General features: G+C 37.3%; 1 protein-coding gene across 5 annotated transcripts in view; it reads right to left on the reverse strand.

Annotated features, from left to right (window-relative positions):
- The window catches only part of CNOT2 (CCR4-NOT transcription complex subunit 2), a 149,294-nt gene that overhangs the window by 14,409 nt on the left and 108,878 nt on the right, over positions 1-26,007 (reverse strand). For all 5 annotated transcript variants that reach the window (XM_037886601.2, XM_037886599.2, XM_037886580.2 and 2 more), the window contains 8 exons: positions 22,626-22,692; positions 19,252-19,399; positions 18,419-18,601; positions 15,708-15,787; positions 14,055-14,180; positions 12,013-12,137; positions 8,402-8,522; positions 8,139-8,295 (listed from right to left, as the gene is read on the reverse strand). In XM_037886601.2, the coding sequence (XP_037742529.1) occupies positions 8,139-8,295; positions 8,402-8,522; positions 12,013-12,137; positions 14,055-14,180; positions 15,708-15,787; positions 18,419-18,601; positions 19,252-19,399; positions 22,626-22,692 (1,007 nt within the window). The remainder of the gene's footprint in view (positions 1-8,138; positions 8,296-8,401; positions 8,523-12,012; positions 12,138-14,054; positions 14,181-15,707; positions 15,788-18,418; positions 18,602-19,251; positions 19,400-22,625; positions 22,693-26,007) is intronic.

Below are 26,007 nucleotides of genomic sequence, written 5' to 3' on the forward strand. Positions count from 1 at the left end.
ACTCTATGCTGACAAAGAACCGATTTCACCATTTCAGTGGAACATGAAAAAAGTCTGAAAAATATAAATTTTCTGATTTCATTTGATTCAGGGGTTCTCAAACTGGGGGTCGTCACCCCTCAGGGGGTCATGAGCTGTCAGCCTCCACTCCCAAACCCCACTTTGCCTCCAGCATTTATAATAGTGTTCAATATAAAAAAAAAAGTGTTTTTAATTTATAAGGAGGGTCGCGTTCAGAGGCTTGCTGTGCGAAAGGGGTCACCCAATACAAAAGCTTGAGAACCTCTGATTTAATTCTTGATAATACATCAAGAAGAAAAAAAATGGAGCGCTTAGATTACTAATTAAACACTGCAGAACTTTGCTAATTTGAACCAATGACTTAGTGATCCACTGAGAACTACTGAAGTTTGGTAATTAGCAGGTAGAGGAACAAAAAAGGACAGTGAATCACCATATGTACTTTTTTGGCAGCGGCACTTCTGTTTTAATTGTTTGTGATAATATAGTATTGTGACATATTTTGCAAATGATACTTCAGCCTACTAACCTATGCACCTTCTAGCAGGAAGGCATAAGCGTGCTTTAAAATCTTGGAAGCCTGGGAAATTACCAGAAGACCATTTCCCAACCAAGTTTTAAAGAAAAATGTTTCCAGACCAAGGGGTGCCAATCCGACACCACAGGCCACCTTTAACCCAAGGTTGACAACAGCTTATATCCTCATATGTCCTGACTGCAGGCATCACAGGGGCAGCATCTGTGGAAAACGACCTAGTCCTTTCTTCTGATGGGAGAAATCTTTCCAACTGTGTAGTACTTCCCAAGAGTTGGAATATAAAGGCTCACTCACCCATCTAAACACTGCCTTAAAGACACAAAACGCTATTTCTTTAATCAGCATAATGTGAATATCTCTGCAAAAATATCAATGGGCAAAGACCCTTCTTCCTAATATTATCTGCCTATTGTAGGCAAAGTTTTTAAAGAGATGTTCCCCTGTACGCTAAATGTGAAGCCTGACTTATTTACTATATTCCATAAGGAAGGTGGATGACTTTTATTGTGACATCTGCTAAGTTTTGGAAGAGTTTAAAAAGATTTTACTGTAGCCTTAAAAATTTGGTATAGTATAGAGCATGCTAAAAACATAAGTAGCGGATAACTGTCTGAAGCAGTATCTTTGGCTCATGGAACATAGCATTTGCTCTATATTTTGAATTTCTAGCTTTTGGAATAAGGCAAGATCCAGGGATAAAAAGAATTCATATAGGCATAGAAAAGCATAAAGCACTGTATTAAGCAGATAACTCTCTTATTAATGGATACAGTAGAACCTCAGAGTTACAAACTGAGTGGTCAACCACACACCTCATTTGGAACCAGAAGTATGCAATCAGGCAGCAGAGACCCCCCTTCCCCCAAAAAAAGAGACAAATACTGCACAGTACTGTATTAAACTCCTAAAAAAATAAAGGGAAAGTAAAAAAAATTGGTTTCAGAGTAGCAGCCGTGTTAGTCTGTATCCGCAAAAAGAAAAGGAGGACTTGTGGCACCTTAGAGACTAACAAATTTATCTGAGCATAAGCTTTTGTGAGCTACAGCTCACATCATCGGATGCATTCAGTGGGGAAAAAAAAATTTGAGAACTCTTTCTGTGCTTGTTTCATTTGCATTAAGATGGTTAAAAGCAGCATTTGTTTTCTACATAGTAAAGTTTCAAAGCTGTATTAAGTCAATGTTCAGTTGTAAACTTTTGAAAGAAACACCATAATGTTTTGTTCAGAGCTATGAACATTTCAGATTATGAACAACCTCTATTCTGAACGTGTTCGTAACTCTGAGGTTCTACTGTACTTCTGGGCAGTATAGAAATTATTTGATGAATATTTCGGGAGACTTTCACACTACATAAGAACGGACATACTGGGTCATACCAATGGTCCATCTAGCCCAGTACCTGTCTTCCGACAGTGGCCAATGCCAGATGCTTCAGAGGGAATGAACAGAATAGGGCAATTATTGAGTAATCCATCCCCTATCGTCCAGTCCCAGCTTCGGGCAGTCAGAGATTATGGACACCCAGAGAATGGGGTTGTGTCCCTGACCATCTTGGTTGATAGCCATTGATGGACCTGTCCTCTGTAAACTTCTCTATTTTTTTTAAACCCAGTTATGCTTTTGGCCTTCACAACATCCCATGGCAATGAGTTCCACAGGCTGACTGCACTGTGTGAAGAAGTAGTCCCTTATGTTTATTTTAAGCCTACTAATTTCATTGGGCGACCCCTGGTTCTGGTTACGTGGATGGATAAATAAATAACACTTCCCTATTCACTTTCTCCACACCAGTTATGACTTTATATTCCTTCTCACCCTTAGTCTCTTTTCTAAGATGAACACTCCCCAGCCTTTTAAATCTCTCCTTACATGGAAACTTTCATTCCCTTAATTTTTTGTTGCCCTTTACTCTACTTTCTCTAATCCTAATATATCTTTTTTGAGATAGGGCTCCCAGAACGGTGTGGGGTATACCATGGATTTATATAGTGGTATTATGATATTTTCTGTCTTATTGTCTATCCCTTTCCTAATGGTTCCTAAGATTGTTACCTTTTTTGACTGCCACTGCACATTGAGCAGATATTTTCAGACAACTGTCTACAACAACTCCACTCCAGAGTGGTAACAGCTAATATAGACACCATCATTTTGTATATATAGTTGGGATTATGTTTTCTAATGTGCATTACTTGCATTTATCAACATTGAATTTCATCTGCCATTTTGCTGCCTAGTTTTGTGAGACCTCTTTGTAACTCCCTGCAGTCAGCTTTGGACTTAACTGCCTTGAGTAATTTTGTATCATCTGCAAACTTTGCCACCTCACTTTGTTTATCTGTTTTTCCAGATTGTTCATGAATATGTTGAAGAGCTTTCTGAACATCCAAGTACACTATATCAATTGTATCAACCATGTCCACATGCGTACTGACATACTAGATTGGTAAGGCGTGATTTCCCTTTACAAAAGCTGTATTGACTCTTCCCCAACAAATCGTGTTCGTCTATGTATGTAATAATTCTGTTTTTTTACAATACTTTCAACCAGTTTGCCAGGTATTGAAGTTAGGCTTACTGGCCTATAATTGCCTCTGGAGCCTTTTTCAAAAATCGGTGTAACATTAGTTATTCTCCAGTCATCTGATACAGAGGCTGATTTAAGCTATAGGTTACATACCACAATTAGTAGTTCTGCAATTTCATATCTAAGTTCCTTCAGATCTCTTGGGTGAATACCATCTGGTACTGGCAATTTATTATGGTTAAATTTATCAATTTGTTCCAAAACTGCCTCTGCTGACACCTCAATGTAGGGCTGTTTCTTAGATGTTTCACCCAAAAAAATAATGATGCAGGTGTGGGAATCTCCGTCATATCCTCCGCAGAGAAGGCCGATGCAAAGAATTCATTTAGCTTCCTCACAATGGCCTTGTCTTCCTGGGGTGCTTCTTTAGTGCCACTGATTGTTTGGCAGGCTTTCTGCTTCTGATACAGTTTTAAAAAAATTCTGATAGTTTCAGTATGTTTTGCTAGTTGCTCTTCAAATTATTTCTTGGTCTGCCTAATTGTACTTTTACATTTAACTTGCCAGAGTTTATGTTCCTTTCTATTTTCCTCAGTAATATTTGACTTCCAATTTTTAAATGATGCTTTTTTGCCTCTAACTGCCTCTTTCACTCTGTTTAGCTGTGGTGGCACATTTGTGGTCCTGTTTTGTTTTGTTTTGAATTTGGGGTACACATTTACTTTGAGTGTCTATTACAGTGTTTTTAAAAAGCTTCCATGCAGCTTTCAGGCATTTCTTTTTTGTGACTGTTCCTTTTAATTTCCATTTAACTAGCCTCCTCATTTCTGAGTAGTTCCCCTTTTTGAAGTTAAATACTTCTGTGGTGGGCTTCTTTGATATTTCCTTTCCCCCAGGAAATTAAATTTAAATTACACTATGGTTGCTATTACTGAGTGGTTCGGCTATATTTACCTCTTGAACCAGATTCTGTGCTTTGCTTAGGACTAAATCAAGAATTGCCTCTCCCTTTGGGGGTTCCAGGACTAGCTGCTCCAAGCAGCAGTCATTTATGGTGTCTAGAAATTTTGTGTCTGCATCCTGTCCCTGACATGTACCTAGTCAACATGCAGTTAGTTAAATCCCTATTATTATTATTATATTATTAAGTATTCAATTTTTGTGTCCTCTCTAATCTCCCTGAGCATTTCACAGTCACTGTCACATCCTGGTTTGAGAGCTGTCAGTTGTATACTCTTGTTAATGAAGCACAGAATTTCTATCTACAGAGATTCTCTGGTACAGTTTGATTCATTTAAGGTATTTACTATATTTGATTCTATTCTTTCTTTCACATAAAATGCCACTCTCCCACCAGCACAACCCACTTTGCCTTTCCTATATATTTTAAACCCTGGCGTTATCATGTCCTATTGATTATCATCCAGCAAGTTTCTGTGACGTCTATTATACCAATACCCTCATTTAATACAAGGCACTCCAGTTCATCCATTTTAGTATTTAGACTTCTAGCACTTGTATAAAAGCACTTATAAAATTTGTCAATATTTAGCTGACTGCCTTCATGTGACGTAACTGAACAGGACTCTTTCGTTTGACTATTTCTCTTCAGTTCCTATGTGTACTTTATCAACTTCTATTCTCTCTATAACTCAAAGATGGGGGGCTCAGCTCAAAAAGTTTGAAAACAGCTCAGGGTTCAGGGAGAGGTTACCTAAGGGCTCTGTGCAGGCAGGGAGTAGCTAGGGTGTGTGTGCGGGTAGGGAGGTAGCTCAAGGTGCAGAGAGAGGGCGGCTAGGGGCTGTGTGCAGACCGGGGGAAAGGTTAGGGTGCAGGGAGGAGGAAAGCGAGGGGCTGTGTGCAGGCAGGGGGGTAGCTCAGGGTGTAGCGAGTACGGTACCTAAGGGCTGTGTGCAGGCAGGGGGTAGCTAGGGATTGTGTGCAGGCAGCGGGGTAGCTCAAGGTGCAGGGACAAGGGTAGCTAGGGGCTGTGTGCGGTCCCAGTTCCCCGAGGGCTCTGCCAGCCACCGAGTAAGGTCCCCCTGCCCAGTCGGCTTTTACCAGCTGCGTGAGCAACGGGGGCTGGGAGCTGAGGAGAAGCTTCAACCCCCCGCAGCAGCAGGAGACAAGGGAATGCCTAGACTGCCTGCTCCATGGCACCAGCCAGAGCAGCAGCTGCCTCACGCTGCCCGGCTCTGGCTTCCCGGTTCTGACCTGGCCCAGTGGGGAGGGGAGTAGTTTCTTGCAGTGTAGTTTCAGGGGGAGGGAGGCAACACCCCCATGCCTCCCAACTCTGCCTATGGGCTCAGGGCTTCTGCCCTGTGGGGAGGACCAGGACTCGGGGCTCCAGGATTCAGCCCTGCTGCCCCCTGCGGGGGGGGGGGGGGGGGGGGGGGGGTGCCAGACATCAGAGCTTCAACCCCGTGGGTCCTGGCTTCAGCCCCACGGGCGGAGCTGGGGCTCGGGCTCTGGGTTTTAACCATGGGGCCCCAGGCCTCCCTGAAAGGGTTCAAAGACTCCTGTTGAGAACCGCTGATTTAAAGCGCAGTGATAACTGACTGTCACACTAGGCAAATACGTATCACTAACTTTGAGGCCAGTAAAATAAAATAGCAAATCTTTTATCTGTATCATCAACTGACCAAAACCAGACTAAAAGCAGGTATTACAATACAAATATATATGTAATATACACACACACGGACCAAATGTTGTCACTTGAATAATATGCATCCAAGGACGATAGTAAATACTCTGTATGAAACGATTCCCTATTAAAAACTAAAAAAATCCAGTTAATTAATTACCAGCAATCATGCCAACAAATTGGTAAAATCCTGCATAGATATGTATATTAACAATTAGGACTTTTATCAAATTGAGGAGATGCACAGCATACCAATAAACCACCACAATAAAGTGCCTTTAATTTCAGATATCGCCACCATGACAAATGTCATTCTAAACTATTACTATTTTTCAGCACTTCAACAGTACCAAATAAAAACTAGCTTTATATCACAGTCTTACACAGATTATAACCAAAGCTAAAAATAAATAACCTGAGATTTAGACGAAAGGATTTTAAATGCTAGTTTTACTAGCAAACAGTGGGACAAAATTGTACCAAAAACTCAAATATTCAGCTCCATGTGCTAAATTACACTTAAATCTACTTTAAAATACTGAATTTCAGATGTACTTTGCTCTAAGCACATTGTTCAAACATAGCCTTTCGGAGGACAATCTGTATTGGAAATATCAAAACTCTGATATTGTGCACATCCTGCAGATGCACCTACTCAGACAGACAGTCAAAATTAAATCAATGCTACAAATTATGGAGCTAGTAGTGAGAAGAGTGATTTCTTAGTATAGCTATTTAAAACTCTCACGTTCTTAGTGAAGTAGAAAAAATCCATCACACTCAAAAAAGTCAATCTGTAAGAGCGCACTAAGTCTGAAGAAATTACTATGTATATTTTTCATTCTGCAGACTCTAAATCCATTCGTATTAGAAGAGTGGTTATGGTGCACAAGTGTAGTTCTGAGAATACCAATGGAACTCTGTGTAAGCTTGAAAGCTTGTCTCTCTCACCAACAGAAGTTGGTCCAATAGAAGATATTACCTCACCCACCTGGTCTCTCTAATGGAACAATGTTCTGAAAAAATGTTTATAAATGCACTATGGAGTAATTCCTGAAAATAATCAATTTACATGAGGGATATATATAAATTAGTGCCAATTACTGTATAAGGAGTGCAGATTCCAGAATGCCACTTTTTTCTTCTTACTCTTTCTTGTTTCATCTTGTTTTACACACACTCTCTCTCTCTCCAATTCTTCTTCAACTCATATACATACCTATTTCATGTGTATATAATCTGAGAAATGTGAAGTGCAAAGAATTCCTTTCATCTACATGTACCACTCCAATCTGGTTTTGCTGGCTGGTTTATTGTGTGCATTCATAAAATTTCAACAAACATAGTACACAAATCTTTGGTGAAAAAAAGACTTTTTTTTGAAAGAGAATAAACTATGAAGTTCAGCATGGTTCTTCTGCAGGTGGGCCATGCATCAAATACCTTTTACATTAATTATGTTTTTAGTACTCTGTTTATAGGTTATGCAGAGTAAACAAAAGCTCTAGAGCTCCCTGTCCCAAGTTTGCCCATGTATCTCAAGAGATGAGGCAGCACTGTAATTCTGCAATCCAGCCAGAATAAAAGATAGTGTGCTGCTGAACTGCCCCAGAAGCAAGGTAAGAAACAGATGTGACTCTGTTTCCTGCTTTTCCCTTGCTTCAAATGACTTCCCACTCTACAGCAGCTCAACTATGTGGGCAGATGTGTTGGGGGGCGGAGCCATACTCCGCTCACTTCCCACATGTATGGAAGGGGAAATAGCAGCATGCCAGTAGCTGTTCCCCTCCTGCCTCCCAACATAGGCTCTGGTGATGTGGGTAGTCCACACAGAGGTGTAAGAGATTCTTTAAAATCCCTTACTGCCCTGTGATATCATGGTGGAAGGCTCACAATTATGCACATGGAGAATATAAAATAGCTATTGGATTAGAAGTTAACTTCAAAGGTATACTGCTCTTGAAGATAACAATACAACTATACTACACAACTACGAAGGTGTACTGTTTGTTATTACATCACTGTAAGTTTAATTTACAGTAAAAATGCTGTCTGATTGTTAAATGTAAATATCCTCAAGGAAAATTTTTATTTAAAAAATAATTTTTGCATGAAATTTATTAACAACGCATTAAAGCTTCCCTGACAAAAATCCTTAACAAGTTAAGGGCGTAAGGAGAGCCTCCTAGCTTACTGAAAGCTTGCAAAACAAGATCTCAATATGCCTTGAAGCGCAGTTCTCTTATCAATGAAGGCTTTACCTTACTGTCATTGCATTTTCAAACTTAATTTGTCAAAGTATCTGCAGTTTTTTTTATATTCATGTGAACTAAATGAAAGCAATATTATGAACAGCAGCATAATAAAAACAAAACTGATGACAGTACTGAAAACAGAACTTACTCAGGAGAGTTGAGATTGAGACCTAGTGTTGTTAAGTCACTTCCTAATGCAAGATGTACCATTCCCGGGTCCGTCTCTGCTGCCCTGATGAATGTTAACAAGCCAATCATCCCAAACTGGTCCGTCACCATCCCTTGAGGAATGTTGGTAACCCGACCTAGGCAAGAACAACAAATTAATTTTCTCCTTTCAAAAAGTGGAGGAATCAACAAGATCATCTGAAAATATTTTCAAGTGATTTAGCAAAAAAGGCTCAAGTATACCATCAGGTAGCACCTGGATCCCTTTTTTCTGCTGGTTGTTGTTTTGCGTTGTTGAACTTTTATCTCCAGGGAATTTGGGTCCGTCTGCACTAGAAGATGTTTTGCCTGATGTACTCAAATTCTATTAAGAAACAAATAATTTGTGCAAGTGAGCATGATAGAAAACAAACCAACATGGAAAAGTTGGTTAAGCAGCCCTTCTGAATAAAGTGCTCCTCAAAAGCCATCAACAGGACCATACATGTATTGAGAGGCTGAAGTCTGTTCAATTATTCATATCCCAAAAGAAATGAAGTGCCCTGCCACACTACAAGGTAATTCAGTTTTAAGTTTTGAAAAAAAAAACCGTGTGACAAAGTTCCTCCTCTACCTTGGTGGGTCTTGCGCTTATTGGCGGATTTGCTCGCCTTGGAGCTTCACAGCAGCTCTCAGCTTGGCCGTTTTTCTGAACCCACAGTCCAGGTCGACTCCTCCTGTGTCTGACCAGGAGTTGGGAGGTTTGGGGGGAACCCGGGCCCGCCCTCTACTCTGGGTTCCAACCCAGGGCCCTGTGGAATGCAGAGGTCTAGAGTGCCTCCTGGAACAGCTGTGTGACAGCTACAACTCCCTGGGCTACTTCCCCATGGCCTCCTCCCAACACCTTCTTTATCCTCACCATAGGACCTTCCTTCTGGTGTCTGATAATGCTTGTACACCTCAGTCCCCCAACAGTCCGCATTCTCACTCTCAGCTCCTCGTGCCTCTTGCTCCCAGCTCCTCACATGCACACCACAAACTGAAGTGAGCTTCTTTTTAAAACCCAGGTGCCCTGATTAGCCTTCCTTAATTGATTCTAGCAGCTTCTTGATTGGCTGCTGGTGTTCTAATCAGCCTGTCTTAATTGTCTCCAGAAGATTCCTGATTGTTCTGGAACCTTCCCTGTTACCTTACCCAGGCAAAAGGGACCTACTTAGCCTGGGGCTAATATATCTGCCTTCTATTACTCTCCCGTAGCCATCTGGCCCGACCCTGTCGCACCTGGTATTTGTATATAAAGGAATTAAAACCAAAGACGTAGTTTTCCACACTTTTCAGGGCTTACTTATGAGCAAAATGTAAACCACAGCTCTGTCAGTCAGTTGAAGGCCTCGTATTCCGTCACCAATCTCTAGGTATGATTAATGTCTTCGTCATTTTTACAATCCCTACAATAAGAACTACTCCCAAATCTATAATCTCAAATTTAAAAGGTCAGTATATTTAAATATTTTGTACACACTTGGAGCAGAATATTAACGGGAAGTGTAAACGGCTGCATTTCTAAATGAGTGCACGGCACAGGAGGTGCTCATGGGCCCTTCGCTTCACATGCCTGCCAATAGTCTCGTCTTCACATAGAGAGCCCCTCTGAGCTGCAGTGGCTGACGTTGGATATAACAACAGGACCAATTACAGAAGGAAGCAAACTACAGTTGACACTCACCAGTTAGGAGAGAGGTATAACACTATGTTTGACAAGAAAACTGTATAAAATGTTTGCTTTCTACTGCCACAAACTGTTTTTCTGTCATTTCTATTTACTATTTCTACAGTATGCATGGCGCCACACTGAGAGGATGCTACTCTGAAGAGCTCAATGTCTAGAGAAGACGTCACAGGAAGGGACAACAAAAGAAATTAAAGACACGTCTAAAAGGCTGTTTGGTGCGCAGCAAGTTCAGGTGTAAATCTAGAGAGCTTCAGCATGCTGCATCTTAACTGCCCACATGGATCTTGCTGCTGCATACTAAGTCTTCTAGTGTGCACTGACATACTGCCGTTTCAAATGGCAGAACATCCGTGTATCAGGACATACTGCCTGCATAGTACTGTAACTTTCTGACAGGACAACTTTGTATAAAATCATATTGTATCAGTTCAATTTTTATCCAATCCCTCTCTGAGTCTGCTTCTCACTCCTGTTTTTCAGTACTGGCAAACCTTAACAGCTTCCTCCAGGGAATGAAAAACGAAGAATTTGACTTCCACAGATAGCAGGACTGCATGCAACGAAGTGACTTCACTCCCATATCTTTCAACAGCTTCTTGCAAAGGCTTTATACTACTTCAAAAAACCAAGTGTGTAATGTGGATAAATGCTAATTTTGGCAATCTGAATGGTTGAATCTCCCATGGTTACGATGATTCATGATACTTCACTGAAAATTCTATGAATCATCAAAGTTCAATAAGTTAATCATTAACCCAGAACTGGTTGTACATAGTTGAGATCAACCACTCTGAAATGCTCATTAAAGTATAGAATCTAGGATTTTTTTACATGAGCCATTTTGCTAGTCTGATTTGTATTATCAAATCAGTTCCATGATCTCACGTGCACCAGGACTGTGGTTTTAACTGGTGAGATAGTTAACATTCTCCATTTTACTTGTAAATCCCCTGAATTTAATTTTTATTGTTTCCATGGAACATTACATACTACCTATAGTTGATTAATGAAATCAAAGATCAAAGAACTTGAGTTGGATTAAACAGTTCCTAACTAACTGGATTAAACAGTTTAATACCTCTGCCACTCATGGCTTGCCACATTAACTGAAGAGGAAAAAAACCATCTTTTTTCAAGTTTATTCTTATTTAAATGTTTCATGTCCTCTGTCCAGTAAATACTGTATATGTAACAATATGAGTGACAAACTAGAATCACAAAAACCCACCAATATTTGCCAAACCTTGCTATCATCAAACTACACTGGAATATGGATAGCTGAGGACAAACAACCCCGAACCATGCAATTACACTATTAATATTCACATTGCTGATCGATACCAATATTACCAAACTTTCAGAATCAATAAACTTATACATGTAAAGATGTAATAACTAAAAGGATGCAGAACAGTCTGGTCGTTAAGGTATTAGGAGTTAGAAATCTTAATTCCTGACTATGACACAGATTTCCTGTGTGATATTTGGTTAAGATCACTTTATCCCTGTGCCATTATTTCCCTATCTATAAAAAAAAAAAAAAAAATGCGGAATAACAATATTTACCTAGCTCTCAGGGACATTGCGAGACTTAACTCATTACGTTTGTAAAGAATGTTGAGAACCTCAGTGGAAGGTGCTGTAGTGTGGAAAGTATTATTGTTGTTATTGGAGAAAGTAACATGTGAATCTAGCTAAGAAGAGGGAGGGAAATACTTCCAGTTCAGCTATGTTAAAACTCAGCACGGGGAATTTTAGAACAATTATATCTTGATTCTAGAAGCAAACTTTGTGATATATACCTGAAAGAAACAATTAAACTCAGGTTTTCTAGCTCCAAAAGTGTACATAAAAGTACACAGGACTTTTTGAAACTGAGAAAGTAATTTGATTTCCCTCCACCCCAAATAATCTGTTATCAAGGTCATTTTCATGGTTAGAACACAAGTGATTCCCTAGGAGAGCCAATCTGCATAGTACATATAGTGATATTTCAATTACTGAGTAGTTTATAGAAGACCTCTTAAAATTTGTACCCTGGAAGTACAAGTGTACTCAAATTGCTTTATTGCCAATTTTAAACTAAAGTTGTTGAAAAACAAATGAACTGGAGGGAAAAAATAAAGTTTTAACATTTACTTACAGATTTACTGTCATCATTACTTGATGTTGGATCTTTGTAACTGGAGCCTGGTAATGCTGGAAAATCTTCATTGTGTATTGAGAAGTCCTGGGATTGCTCACTTGCTGGTTTTGTTACCATTCCGACTATGATCCAAATGAGAGCAAGTACAATATTAATAACTTATGAAAACATTTTTCTGCTGCTGCATAACATTTTTATGAGCGAGTGGTGAAGTGCAACAGACTTTAAAAGAACAGGAAATATGAAAAAAATGAAAGTGTGTTGGTTTACTGGAACCGTACGTCACTGACTCAGTTCTCTTATTTAAATTAGATGTAGAAGAAAACTTTGGGACCAAATTCATAACTAGCACAACTGCACTGTTTTTATTGAAGTTACAGTAAGAATTAATTAGGCCCAATAGTTTTACTATTATTAACACTAAACATCTTACACAACATCTGAATAAGCAGAAGAACCTTGAGAGGAGTTTTTCAAATATTAAAGCAATTTGATAAAAAGGAAGGCAATAGTGTTTTGATAGTACAGATCTTTTTAAACTGAAATCTGTTTTCCTTTAAATTCTGAAAATGTTTTCTGAAACTTGGTTAGGCTTATATATTTTAAGTAGACATGCAGGTAATTTGCAATAGAACATCACTATGTTATACTTGCCAGTGACTTAAACAGTAGGAAAAATGCAAGTCTACAGATATCAGCGGACCTCAATGCTCTGACCCTAATTTCAGAAAAGTAGGTCATTCATACTGGAAGATGGGATCCAGGGACTGAAGAGCAGCATTATTTATTATGCCAATATTAAAAAAAAAAAAAAAAAAAAAAAAAAAGACTCCAGGGGTCAGCCTCTTGCTCAGACATACAGAAATAATATAGTAATCTGGCTACAAATTACTCCTCAGACCTATGATGCAGGGTAAATGCAGACAGAAGGAAACCTAGAGCTCATCTTCCAGAGGTTCTGGATAGGTGTAGATGAGCAAAAGTATCGATACAAGTTGACATTAGACATTTTCCAGTGTTCTGAGGCCAAGAAGAGATCAGAGCTCCCTTTTTTTTTCAATTTAGGAAATAGGTTGACTGAATCCTGTTTCTTCTTTCTTCTGAATAAATGGATTCTGGCATTTATAGAAGCAAATAAGATCTTTTAGCAAAATGCTGATTGATATTCTAAAGGTAATAGAGCTTTTTCTGTCAGAAATTTGGAGAATGAGCTAAAAAGAACTTAATACCCTCTTTCTTGTAGTACCCAATGATAATTTATATAACTGCAAGTTATATGCCCAAGTGATATGCAGTGCAAACATATATTAAGAAATAAGAAAAAGTTGTACTTTGAGGCTAAGCTACCCTGGTGACTTATTCTAGAAATCACATGAGCAAAGATAATTTTTAACTATTCTACAAGTAGTTCTATTGCATAAGATTGGTATCTATTTAAAAAAAAAAAATCAATAAGCATCAAGTACTATGTTCACTATTAAAAAGCCAATAGGTAGCACAGTATAGGAGGAAACTGTAGCATCTCTGATAGGATGTCACATCTCTTAGCAAATGCTGACTTTTTAATGTTAATAACTGTACCAGTCAGATTTTATTTCTAAAATCAATTATTTACAAGGTATGCTGTGACATTTTGACCAACAGACATCTAAAAGACAGGCAATCAATTTGACAGGAAACAAAAAACTGAAGCTATTTAAAAATATGCATATCCAGACTGAAAAAAATTGCCAGTTTTCAATCAAAGGTGAATTTAAACAGCTGAATTATAACAACTTGCAACATGTTTGAAGTCAATTCTAACTGAAGAGATGTTGGGTACTGTTTTCAAAAGCATCAAGGTGACCAGATTGTAAGTGTCTCAGTCACTTTTGAAAATATGACTTAGGAGCCTAAGTCTTATTGACGGTCAATGGGACCTAGGCACTTTTTAAAATGTTACCCACTGTCTCATAACAACATATTACAAACAGCCATAGGTGAATCAGGCAAGTAAACATTTATTTTATTCAACAAAGTTTTCAGAAGCACATTCTTACCATACGGAGCCCTTCCAGCTAATGGGTTTATTAATGGAGTTGGGTTGCCACTTCCTTCCCTTCTATTTCTGTCTGCTAGTGCTGGAAAATCTGAAAGGTCCAATCCTGTCACATTTTCACTTCCATCTAAAATAAAAAGCACTCCATTTTTTAATCCCCTTGAATTTTTTACACAGGGACTGCAATACATGAAATCAAGTTTTTCTTCATAAAACAATAAAAGGATCAGAAATATTTTCTTTTCACGAACATGTACATTCAAACAAACTGATTTTTTTAAAATATTCAAATGCACACCACCTCCTGTCACCAAGATGTGATTTCCATGGTTTACAGTGCTAACAATAGATGATATGCTGAAGAAATAAAATCCCACCACTAAAAGGTAGGAGAACACTTCATTTTCTCTTCATGTTTCTATCAGTATTCTGTATAAATTTAAAAAAAAAAAGCCTAGATGACAAAGCTAGGCTATAGAGCATTTTTTGTTTTTAAAAAAACAACTCAATAATATATGCTAAGAGTCATGAATGTGACACTGTACCTGTACATTACAGGACTGAAGTTATCAGTGGTTCCATAGTGGGAAAGAAAGGCTTCACTGACAATAGGGAGCTAGCAAGAGAAGGGTTTGGAGAGGGGAAGTAGTACTATCGGTGCCAGCGCTGTAGGAGCCCTTTAATCGCTACTAACTCAGGACAAGGCAGAATAATGAAGCAATTGCAGAAGACACGTAGTAAAACCCAGGGTAAGGCATGAATTCCGATTTGCAACTGGTATCAGAGTATATACAAATTTTGAATTACAGGTTTATAATGCCATCACAGGGTTCTAGTGACTACACAAACCACTTGGGCATTACCCTTTTACTTTATGACATCATCAGTACTTTTAAGATGTAACTATAACCTTGTAGTTATATACTGAAAGCTTAGTATAGCCATACATACCTAAAGTAAAGAATTTTTCTGGATGATTTTATATATAGTTTTCTTAATACAAATGAACAGTCTGGAATTCCTAGAAACAGTCACAACCCAGACTACTGATTTAAAAGGATCTTTTTTATATCTAAGAGGAGTTGGAAATAAGGGAAGATTTCTAAAAACAGTTTAAGAAGTTGTTCACCATAATATTTTCATACTAAACTGATACTTTCCCGCCCCCTATAGAGTAATGAACATTTAACAGGATCATCCCTTTGTTGTCCCGGGATCTTTAAATTATTTTTGACTTTGAAACTGAATGGCTGTTATGAATGTGTGTATATTTTAAAAAAAAATCCATGCAAAACAAACTATTTTCAGTGTAATTTAAGTCTTTCTACTTTGTCTTTAAAAGTAATATAAATATTAATTTCTAGTATAATTTCAGAAGTGTTATTTTTATGCTATGTGCTACTACCTAAAATGTATTTTGTATTTTCCATATGATCTTAAAAACTGATTTACACATTTGTCATATTTTAATGTCAGCGTTCCAATTTATGTGCATATTCTTAAGTAAAGGAAACAATTCTGTACAAAGCCATTAAGCATAATTACAAAAAAATCACAATTAGAGACAAATATCTTTAACAATTTGGGGTTTTAACCAGCTAACATACATACCTCCTATTGTACTTTATACTCTACCTATTTAAAGGAAACTCACCTGTTCCATTAAAAATGTTACTTGATAAGGAGTTATTCATTCCAAATGCCTGATTCCTGTTCATTCCAAATCCAGACATACTGTGCACAAAAACAAAAATTCAGATATAAGAAAAAACACTTTTTAACTTCAACTGAGTGAGAGAAGATAGGACAAGAAAGGAAAACGAAGAAACTTCATTAACCCCTCACTTGAGTTACTACAGGCTAAGAAACCTGCATTCATGTTTCAAATTCAGTTTTCACTGTTTTATGCTTTGCACTTGTCAAATCTGTGTAAACAATGGGGCAATTAATCAAGATAATTTTATTATAAACGTCTAACAATAGACTATTAAGAAAAATGCTCAGAGACTTAAGGACAACAGAGCCATAGGCATTAAAATAACAAATTCATAAGTGAATCATGACAAAGTTGATATATCTATGGATAAAGAGAATACAGCAGACACCATCTTGACTTTACTAAGGGACATGATACAGTAAAGTCAAGAGGGTATTTTGACAAGATAATCTCGGCTTGATCTGTCCATGCTAACTCTTTTTTTCGCTCGTGCTTTATTAAGAAAAGCAATTAGGCCAAGGTCTAAAAAAAGAAAGTAAAAAAGGCTATTCCCCTTAACCTTTTGTGTTTACCGTTTACCATCTGTGGGCACACATCAATCAGGGAACTAGACAACTTGCTTTGCCTACTAGTAGCCGTAATCACCCTTGGAGGGGCAAGAGAAACTGCTTTCAGTTCCCCTAACACAGTTCAAGAGATTGAGTAGGGGAACAGTAAGTGCAGAATGACCCTGTTCAGCTTGGCTTCAGCAAGGTGGTGTATTTGGAATGCATCAAACCCTTTGACTCTTATCTATCAGCCACTTGAAGAAACAGATTTCTGTTATCTTCTGGAATTCTAAATGAGGTGAGAGCACGGACAAAATCGTCGATTTTGATGTAGTTAGTAAGGGCATGCAATATAGCCTGCTGATATATAGTACTTTTCACACAACACATTTCAACAAATAAATAAATAAAATAAAATCCAGCAATTAAAAGAGTCCTCAGACTAGGGATTTCAGAGAGATACAAGAGGTCAGACAGCCTGAGAAAAAATTGCCCCACAGTTATTTGTTACCGGTGTGTTATCCAACTTTATATCAATACATAGTGCTGCCTCTTTAGGAAAATGGAGGTAGCTGATGAGGAGAAAGTTAAATATTCTACAAATTTTGAAATAGCCAACACACTGTTCAAATTGGGAAAAATGTTTAGAAAATACTTTATGGAAGAGATCATCAATTATGTGACCATCAAAAAAATTCAAAAAATCTTCATGAAGTTTTTAACTTTATCCACAATAGTACTGATGTCTGTAAATTTAGTGTTAATACTGGCATTTGTAGTATACTTTAACATGTGTATTTATAGTCTTGTAGATACATATTTGCCTTTAAAGTCAAATGAATAACCCCATACTGGAAATATCTTTAATAAAAAATAGCAACCTGGAAACTAGTGAGCATCCCTTCCTAAATGGGAGAGGGACGCAAGAAGAAAACATATGATGTATAAAAGATGAAGACAATAATTCAAAAGCTATTGCAGACTGGGATTTCAATATCTCTGAATTACTGTTGAAAACTAAGAAAAGGGGCATCTCAATTAATGTTAATGAGCTTTTTTTAAAAAAAACAAAACAAAACAAAAACAAAATCACAACAATTATTTATTTGCTCCTTTATTTGTGGATATTCATTACAGCAAACATGCTGAGGTAGTCTATAGAGAGAGGAGCAAAAGACCCCTCTCATGCCACAAGGCAGGGATTTTAACTACTGCTGCCAGATCCCTACTGTGGCTGGCTGAGGAGATCATCAAGATCTTCTTTTCTTGAAGTGGATATGAATTGTACAAACTAAGAGATTAAAAACATTATCTTAAAATTTCTCTCCCTCTCATTCTTCTTTTACATAACGTTGGGTTGGAGAAGGCATATGACTGACATGAGTTAGTTTGCGAACAGTACAGAGAGATTTAAATGAAGAAAAGATGAGGACTGGGAACACTGCGATTGGGTGGACATACTACTATAAGATGTGGTAAAGCAGTTATAACCAAACTACAGTAGTGATTCTTTTTAATTGTTTATATACACAGATAACTTCAAAAATCAATATAAACCAAACATAGTTTATCTTATGCTGTGTTACTGTTAAGTTATTGATGATTCTGAGACCTATGTCTAGAGTGGAAGGAAAGGAACAGAGGCTGAGGGCAAGTCACTGCTTTCCAAATGGTTGCATGGCTTGCAGTACGGAGGCGCAAGACTCCAAAGCATGTGAATCTACAGAGGCAATTCTCAAAGAACAACTATTATATTTTTAATTCTTGCCTTACTTTTTTCCAAGTGCATTTAATGTAACTTATAACCAGTACTAAAGTTAAAATGTGCAAAAAAAAGCCAACTTGCGCTTTAAAAACAATTGTTTAAATATGCATTTTTGCAGGAACAGTAGTGGATGACTAATGGCCAGGCAAAATTTAGTTTGAAGGCTTCAATCAAGAGAGTCTTACGTACATTTCAAAGCAGATACACAGTCTCCTGGCAGTAAGAATTCACCACTTCAAACTTTAAAATAATGGACAAAACTAGATTTTTATTTCAGGAATGCTGCTGAACATGCCCATACCTGCATGTATATAGCTTGACCAAATCAGTCTTACCTGTTCACAGTAAAAGGTTGTCGAGAGGGTTGCTGCTTTGGCATACATATTATGCTAGGTGAGCTTCTGTTGGGGCTGCCTAACCCTGAACTGCTCATGCTGTTTGTCCTGCTGGGAATTCCAATGCCCTGACCAACCTGGGAGTGGTTCATCATATTCCTAGGATTCATAGGCAATATACCCCTGAAAGAGAGAAACCATCCAAAAAGTTGAACCTATACAACACCGTTCAACTTAAGCATAGAAATGGAACGAATAATCAATTTTTTACGCAGTCAAGCTAGATTTATGAATAATTTCAATAATGCACATCATTTAAGCAATTACTTCTCAGTAAATGGTACAGAGTTTTAGGTTTCTTCAAAAAAGCCATATGCTCCTTTATACAATGAGACGAGACAAATCCTTGGTCAGGTCTAGTGTAGAACACTTATAAAAAAATATATGAAGTGAAAAAAGTCTTATGAGTGTGAAAACATCATATAGCTAAATCAGCAGATTTATAAAATCTTTTGTTAATATTAGTGCTTCTGTCCTACCCCCTGGATATTCTGAATGCTGTATAACATGCATGCAATTTTAACTACACATTTACCAAAGCAGTCAAATGATGTCTTGTGTTCCTGCAACAGAATTTGCAAGTGAACACTATCCTTACACATACAAACACTGTATTACAAATATAATTTTCCTCAACACAAGCAGTGATCCATAAAAGGAAATATTTTTTTCTTTTTTTATTAACTATAATGTAAAGTAGTTTAGGTAAAATATGCTTAAAAACTGCTCTGCAGAAAAACGCAATTGCAGAAATATCAGCTACCAATAAATACCTGCTCGGAGATGGAGGCGTATGAAGTGACATTGTTGGTACCCCTGTTGTTGGCGTTACGTGGCTCGGTAACTGAGTGCCTTGTGATAAGCTGCGATTTAACTGAGGGGTATTGTTGCTCATTCCCCTCATTGGAAGGCCTAGTGCACCTATTGAAAAAAATTCAGAGGGGTGGAAATATGTAGCAATCAGGAACAAAGTGTTATCCATCTGGTGTAGATGGGAACTTAATCTAATATGACATTTTAAAAAAAATATTAGTGTAATTCTGCAAGAAAATGAAGTGAAAAAATTAAGTCCTTACTTACACGATCTAAACTCAGTTATTTCAAATATGCTGTCTTTTTGTAATTTTCAGAAAGAAGGTTTTTTATTTGAAAGCTTTTCATATTTGACAAGCACTACCAAAATTGCATTTCCATTGATATTTGCATTCTACAGTAAGCGTTACAGGTTTAATTTTATATCAGTAATTTGCAGGTTTTATGTTCCGACTGGTTTATTAGACTCAGTACTGAAATATAGTTTTAAAACTGAAGGAATAGTATAAAAGAGTGTCCTGACTCTCATTTTGTATTTTGAAAAATCTTTAATTATATAAGCGATAAGCAAGACTTAATGTTCTTCTTTAAAGTGTCTTACAATCTTGTTTAAGAATTTTTATTTTTTGTCATCTATTGGCATCATGTTTATCTTCTAAAAAGCTATGTCAAACAGCATTTCATGTAAGCATTAAAAACAATATATATTTGATTGAGTCCACATGCACTTCATAAGAGCATTTTTAAAATGAAAGTAGGGAAAAAAAATCACACTCATTTTTAAAAACACTTAATAATTAAATAGAAAAATATGTATTTGGCAAAGAGTAATAGTTGTAACTGGACCCCCCCGCCCCCAACATTAGACAAATGCTATTTCTAGAATAGGCTACTTACACAATTTAGAATGATTTTACACTAAATATAGTACATTTAGATTTATGTAAAATTTCAATTAGAAGATACATTTTCAGAAAGTATAAGCAGATACACACTTGGCCTGTGTTGAAAACACTATTTCATCTTATGCAAAACAATACGAACATCTTTCATACAAATATTAATAATTTAGTTTTCAAATAGTATGCTTTTTAGAATTGTTCTGTCAAGTATAAAGTGCTTCTTCTTGACCAGAGAAATTCAGTATCTGTAATTAATTTAAGTCTAATGTTCTGAAATAAGAGAAAAGTGAGATTTTAACTGTCCACTAATATAATAAAAATCATTGTGAATGCCATAATACACGTTAAATATTATTGTGTTCAACAAATGCTTCACCATAAATGTGTGGGTGTATACAGAAAATAAAGAAACCATTTCAGCGTGAAAGACAAATAAAATGGAAATTCACAGTATTTAAAACAATTGGGACAAAAAAAATACTCTGTGGAGAAATGCTCTCTTTCGTTTTCTGAGGACATTTCCAAATATTGTGTATGACTTTCTCCTGATTCACAAATCAATTTTTCTATTTAAATTTGAAAAAGAAAATTCTGAATTATGTCCAAATATAATAAAAAGGAAATTTCATGTAATATATATGGAGAAACAAAACTAGCATGTATATTACAGTGCAGCTAAAAAAATATTCCTCATAACTGGTCAATTGGTTTGGCAGCATGGTGGTAAACTAGATCTCTAAGGAACTGATTTAGAAGTTGACCTCACAGTGCAAAACATAGGAAGCATTCTCTGCGGAAAGTGAAAGAGAGAAAAATAGATTTCAGCTGGCCCGCACAGTGAAAATTCAAACTCTCTGCAATTGCCAGCGATAGAATATTTTTTTATATCTGAATATATGTAAAACAGATGGAGTTTGATCCTCCAAGTCTCATTGTAAATTTGTGGATGGACAGCTGAAATCTATTTTTCTCTCTTTCACTTTCCCATGTTAATACTTCTAATACCAATGACTTCAGTTGACCATTGGAGAAAAAAAATAAAAAGCTAATTTTGTGCCTGGAAATTGGGTTTCTTTAACTCAGATTTACAGTAATCCTATTCCAGAAGAAGGCACATACATAGCTGGATAATGAAGCAGATGCCACTACTCCAATTCTAAGTATGTTGGCATGTTCAGTTTTATTCTTCCATAAAACATTTTAATGGTTAAACATCATCTAGTCCCAAGCATGGCATTCCAGACTTTGGGAAGAAATAGAAGCCTGTTCTAGTATTACCCTCTACTTTAAGCATGATTCCACTTAAGATAGATTGCACTTTAGGCATCACAGCCAGAACTGACTGAAATATCAGGTTGTTAAGAAAAATCTATTAGATCATCTGGGTGACTTAATGGGCATAATGAATACAACTGCAATGAATAAAAAGGTACAAAAATAGCTACAGCCCCAAGCTATAAAGATAGTGGAGACTAAAAGAGGCTCAACAATGCCAGATTAAGGCCCCAAAAATGAGAATAAAGCTTCACTCCCAGATTGCCTAGAAATGGATTTAAAGAAAATTCATCATTGGAATGAATGTACCAGTAGGTCTAACACTGTTACTCATCAACAATCTGTGGGGCAACCACTCTTGCTATTAAGAGCTTGAATGTTATTCAAAGAAAAATTAAATACTGTATCAGAAAGACTGCATCTTCTAGGAGACAATACACTTGCCCTTTCCAGCTAAAAAAGTCACTTGCTAAAATACCCTAGAAGATACTTTACATACAGTGTCTGCTGCCAATGGAAATTGACTAGAAAATTCCAATCAAGTCTACTCAGGAGGTGGTAAAATACTTAAAATCCTCCTGTAAAGCACACAACCAGTCTTTCTGCAACTGCTAATTTAAACTTTTAACAGATGCAGGGAGAAAAGGAAGAAATGGAGGGTGGAAAAATAACTATTAACCTTGAATATTTTCCCCAGCTTTAGTACCTCACATTTTACAGACAGAATTAAGAATGACCAATTTTTAGAAGAGAATCAATTTGCCTTTTGTGGGTATACAATAGCACATTACAAATCAAGCTATTCACTTGATTCTGTATCTATTATTCGGAAAACTAGGTTTATTTCGGACTCTTATTTTAGTTTTCTTTTTAAAAGTCATGGCTAAGCCACAGATATTCTTTATACCGTATTTAACTATAGACTATTCTGGTGATATTTATTTAGCAACTGTATGCCATCAAATCATGGCAAATGCATAAAAAACTACAAACCCAGACCTAAAATGTATCTGGCACAGGTCACACACATAAAAAGACATGTAACCTCTCCTATGTAATTAACAGAAAAAACAATATGCATATTCTCCCTCAAGATGTAAAAATGGCACATCCATACATCATAAAAGAAGCATATTAATAATAAACAGAGTACTTACTTTGTTGCCCGTATAAACTTGCCCCAAACTGAGACAGCTGACCTGATGTAGATGGTGATGCCAGCATCTATATTAAAAACAAAACAAACAAGTTGTTACCAAAAGGACATAGAAAGATAGATACTTCATTGCTCTAAAAAACAATACCTAAAGTTTGTAATATCATACTGATGTTAATATCAAACTTCACTTTCAATGGTCTCAAACATCCCACTCAGTTGCTTCTGGAACAATAAATACAACCACACACACATCACTAGAGAAATTTTTTCAAGGTATACAGAGGACAATTTAATGACTCAAAGTAAGAAGACTAGCCAGAGGAAAAGCCACTCTACACCTACATTTTACTAATAACGAATAACTGATTTAGAATAGGAAAATGTTAAGGAAGCTTGGAACCAGTGACCATAAGCTACCTGAATTCAGTATAGAAAGGGATAGGTTCACAGAACAGTGCAGTTGTTTTAGGAAAGCAAATCTGGGGGGAAATAAGATATCTATTAAAATCCACCAGTGTATAAAAATTGTAAAATTCAAGAATGTCACATAAGTGAGGCATGACAAATCTCAATTCCTCAGAAAAAGAAAACTACAAGGAACAAAAACCAGCTATTGTGAATTTATGAGACAAAGACGTGAAGTTAAAAGAAAAACCTATAGTGGAATTTATGAGTGAGACATCCAAATAAGAAGTCACAGTGATGTCTAGAAGAGGCAATAGAAAAATAGTATGAATTAGCGCTAGCCAAGAAGATTAAGTGGACTCAAGATAGCATTTAGAAATATTCATAGGGAAGAGGAGTCGAACAATTAAGCTGAAAGGGAGATTCCAGAAAATCTGTTGGTTAAGAGTAGATGACGGAATATTAAGAAAATATGAACATTAATAGCTGGTAACCGATATACATAACAATTAAGTAATTAGCTATCAAACTACTTGTAGCACTTACAATTATGTTTTGAAAAATCAGAGAACTTAGAGGTACTGGACAATTAGCACTGGACATTTCTATAGCCAGTAAAATACTGAAACAAAGATTAAGAGAAAAAAAATTATAGTAGAGGATAATGGAACCATAACTAACAGCATGGCTTAATAAAGAACAAATCTTGGAAGACAATGTTTTTGTTCTGAGGAATTACAAAAATAATCACAATTTACTGTGTCATGAACTGTTATTTGAAAAGATAATTCAAATTGTCTTGGCCTGAGAACAAAGGTGGAAAGACTATAAAAATGGCCATTGATCCAATAGCAATGTACTCAGTTGGGGAAGTCTAGCTGAACTATGACATTCTTACTGAGAACATGAGATACCAAGCTGTCCCAGAAGATATCTGACTAAATTGATCTTGCAACACTTACCCCACCCCACCCCCAAAAAGGGGGGGTGGAGAAGAGAGAATTCAAATGGTTTTCCATAAGCCTGTTTCAGACTGAACAGAGGTGGTATTTCTTGGATAAATGTCACAAGAAAGTGGTACATACTACAGTTTTGGTATTTTATATAGTGGTACTATACACTTATGTAGACAGAAACACTTATAGGCTATGAAGGTGCTCTGGTTTACTCTGTGATGCTGATATAATTGATTCCCATGCCATTAGGAACTTCTCACAATGAGAGATGTTTCTATCTCACATTCCCATTAACAGATGCCTAAAATCTTGTCTTATCTTTTCATCTTTCAGATCAACATTGAAATATTCCGCTCAGTCCTGGCACTTAACATACACTGGCTTCTTAGAATGACTAGTTTATTCCTAATTATGGCTTCTGATTTGCTTCATGTAAGTTACAGAAGATTTAATAAGAAAATGATGGATAATATTAAAAAGGATTCCTTCCTGAATTCTAGAAATAAAGGTCAATTCAACTTAGAGGCATTAAGTTGGAGATCAGGGCCCTCATTCAGCAAGGTATGTAAGCACACACTTAAGTTTAAACATGTGAACAGTCCCCGTTAAGTCAATTAAATTTTTGGCACATACTGAAGTATGCTGCTGAACTTGGGCTCTATTTTATAAGAAACTGCTAACTTAATAAGGGAAGGGAAAATCCTTTTGGAACTCTGGTTATTGAAAATGGATGGGTTGAATTTAAATTTTAAATTTTGTGATTCTCAAAACATCACCAAGGAGAGCGCCCCAAAGCATCCCTAAGATGTGTCTATCTCAAAAAGAAAAGGAGTACTTGTGGCACCTTAGAGACTAACCAATTTATTTGAGCATAAGCTTTCGTGAGCTACAGCTCACTTCATCGGATGCATACTGTGGAAAGTGTAGAAGATCTTTTATACACACAAAGCATGAATAAAAGATCTTCTACACTTTCCACAGTATGCATCCGATGAAGTGAGCTGTAGCTCACGAAAGCTTATGCTCAAATAAATTGGTTAGTCTCTAAGGTGCCACAAGTACTCCTTTTCTTTTTGCGAATACAGACTAACACAGCTGTTACTCTGAAACCAAGGTTATCTCAACACACTTTTTCTTGTGTTTAGAGGGGGCCACATTACACACACTGAAGTAGGATATTTGGTATTTATGGCCTAAAAGGCAAATAAGGCATTTTTATTTCTTCCCACAATGGCAAATTTAATCGAACGTGTCTACAGGAAACTCAGAAAAGCTGGTCATAGGTCCTTATGGTCTGCATGGTCTCAATTTAATGAACACATCCTCAGGTCATAGCTAAATGGATGAATGCCTCGCAGAAAAAACGGTTACTTACCTCTCGTAACTGTTCTTCATGATGTGTTGCTCATGTCCATTCCAATAGGTGTGCGCGTGCTGGATTGTTGGAAGGTTTTTCCCCTAGTGGTTCCCATCAGGTCGGCTGTGGAGACCCCTGGAGTGGTGCCTTCATGGTGGTGAATATAGGTCCCTGCCGACCGACTGCCTGCTCAGTTCCTTCTTGCCAGAATACTCCGACAGAGGGGAGACGGGTGGGATTTGGAATGGACATAAGCAACACATCTCAAAGAACAACAGTTACGAGAGGTAGGTAACCATTTTTTCCTCGAGTGATTGCTCATGTGCATTCCAATAGGTGACTTCCAAGCAGTTTCCCTGGGGGAGGGGTCCGAGTTCACCTGGTTGCTGAGTGCAGGGCCGCCCTGCCAAAGGCTTGCCTGTTTGGTAATGGTGTAGTGTGACGTGAAGGTGTGAATGGAAGACCACGTTGCTGCCTTGCATATGTCCTGGTTAGGGACCTGCGCCAGGAATGCCGCGGATGACACCTGTACTGTCATGGAGTGCGCTGTAAGTGGAGGGGTTGGAATTTTAGCCAGGTTGTAGCACGTCCTGATACAGGACTTGATCCGTGATGAAATGTGCTGGGACAAGATCGGGAGCCCCCTCATCCTTTCTGCGATT

Source organism: Chelonia mydas, chromosome 1 (genome assembly GCF_015237465.2).
Source record: "Chelonia mydas isolate rCheMyd1 chromosome 1, rCheMyd1.pri.v2, whole genome shotgun sequence".
Classification (NCBI taxonomy): Eukaryota; Metazoa; Chordata; order Testudines; family Cheloniidae; genus Chelonia; species Chelonia mydas.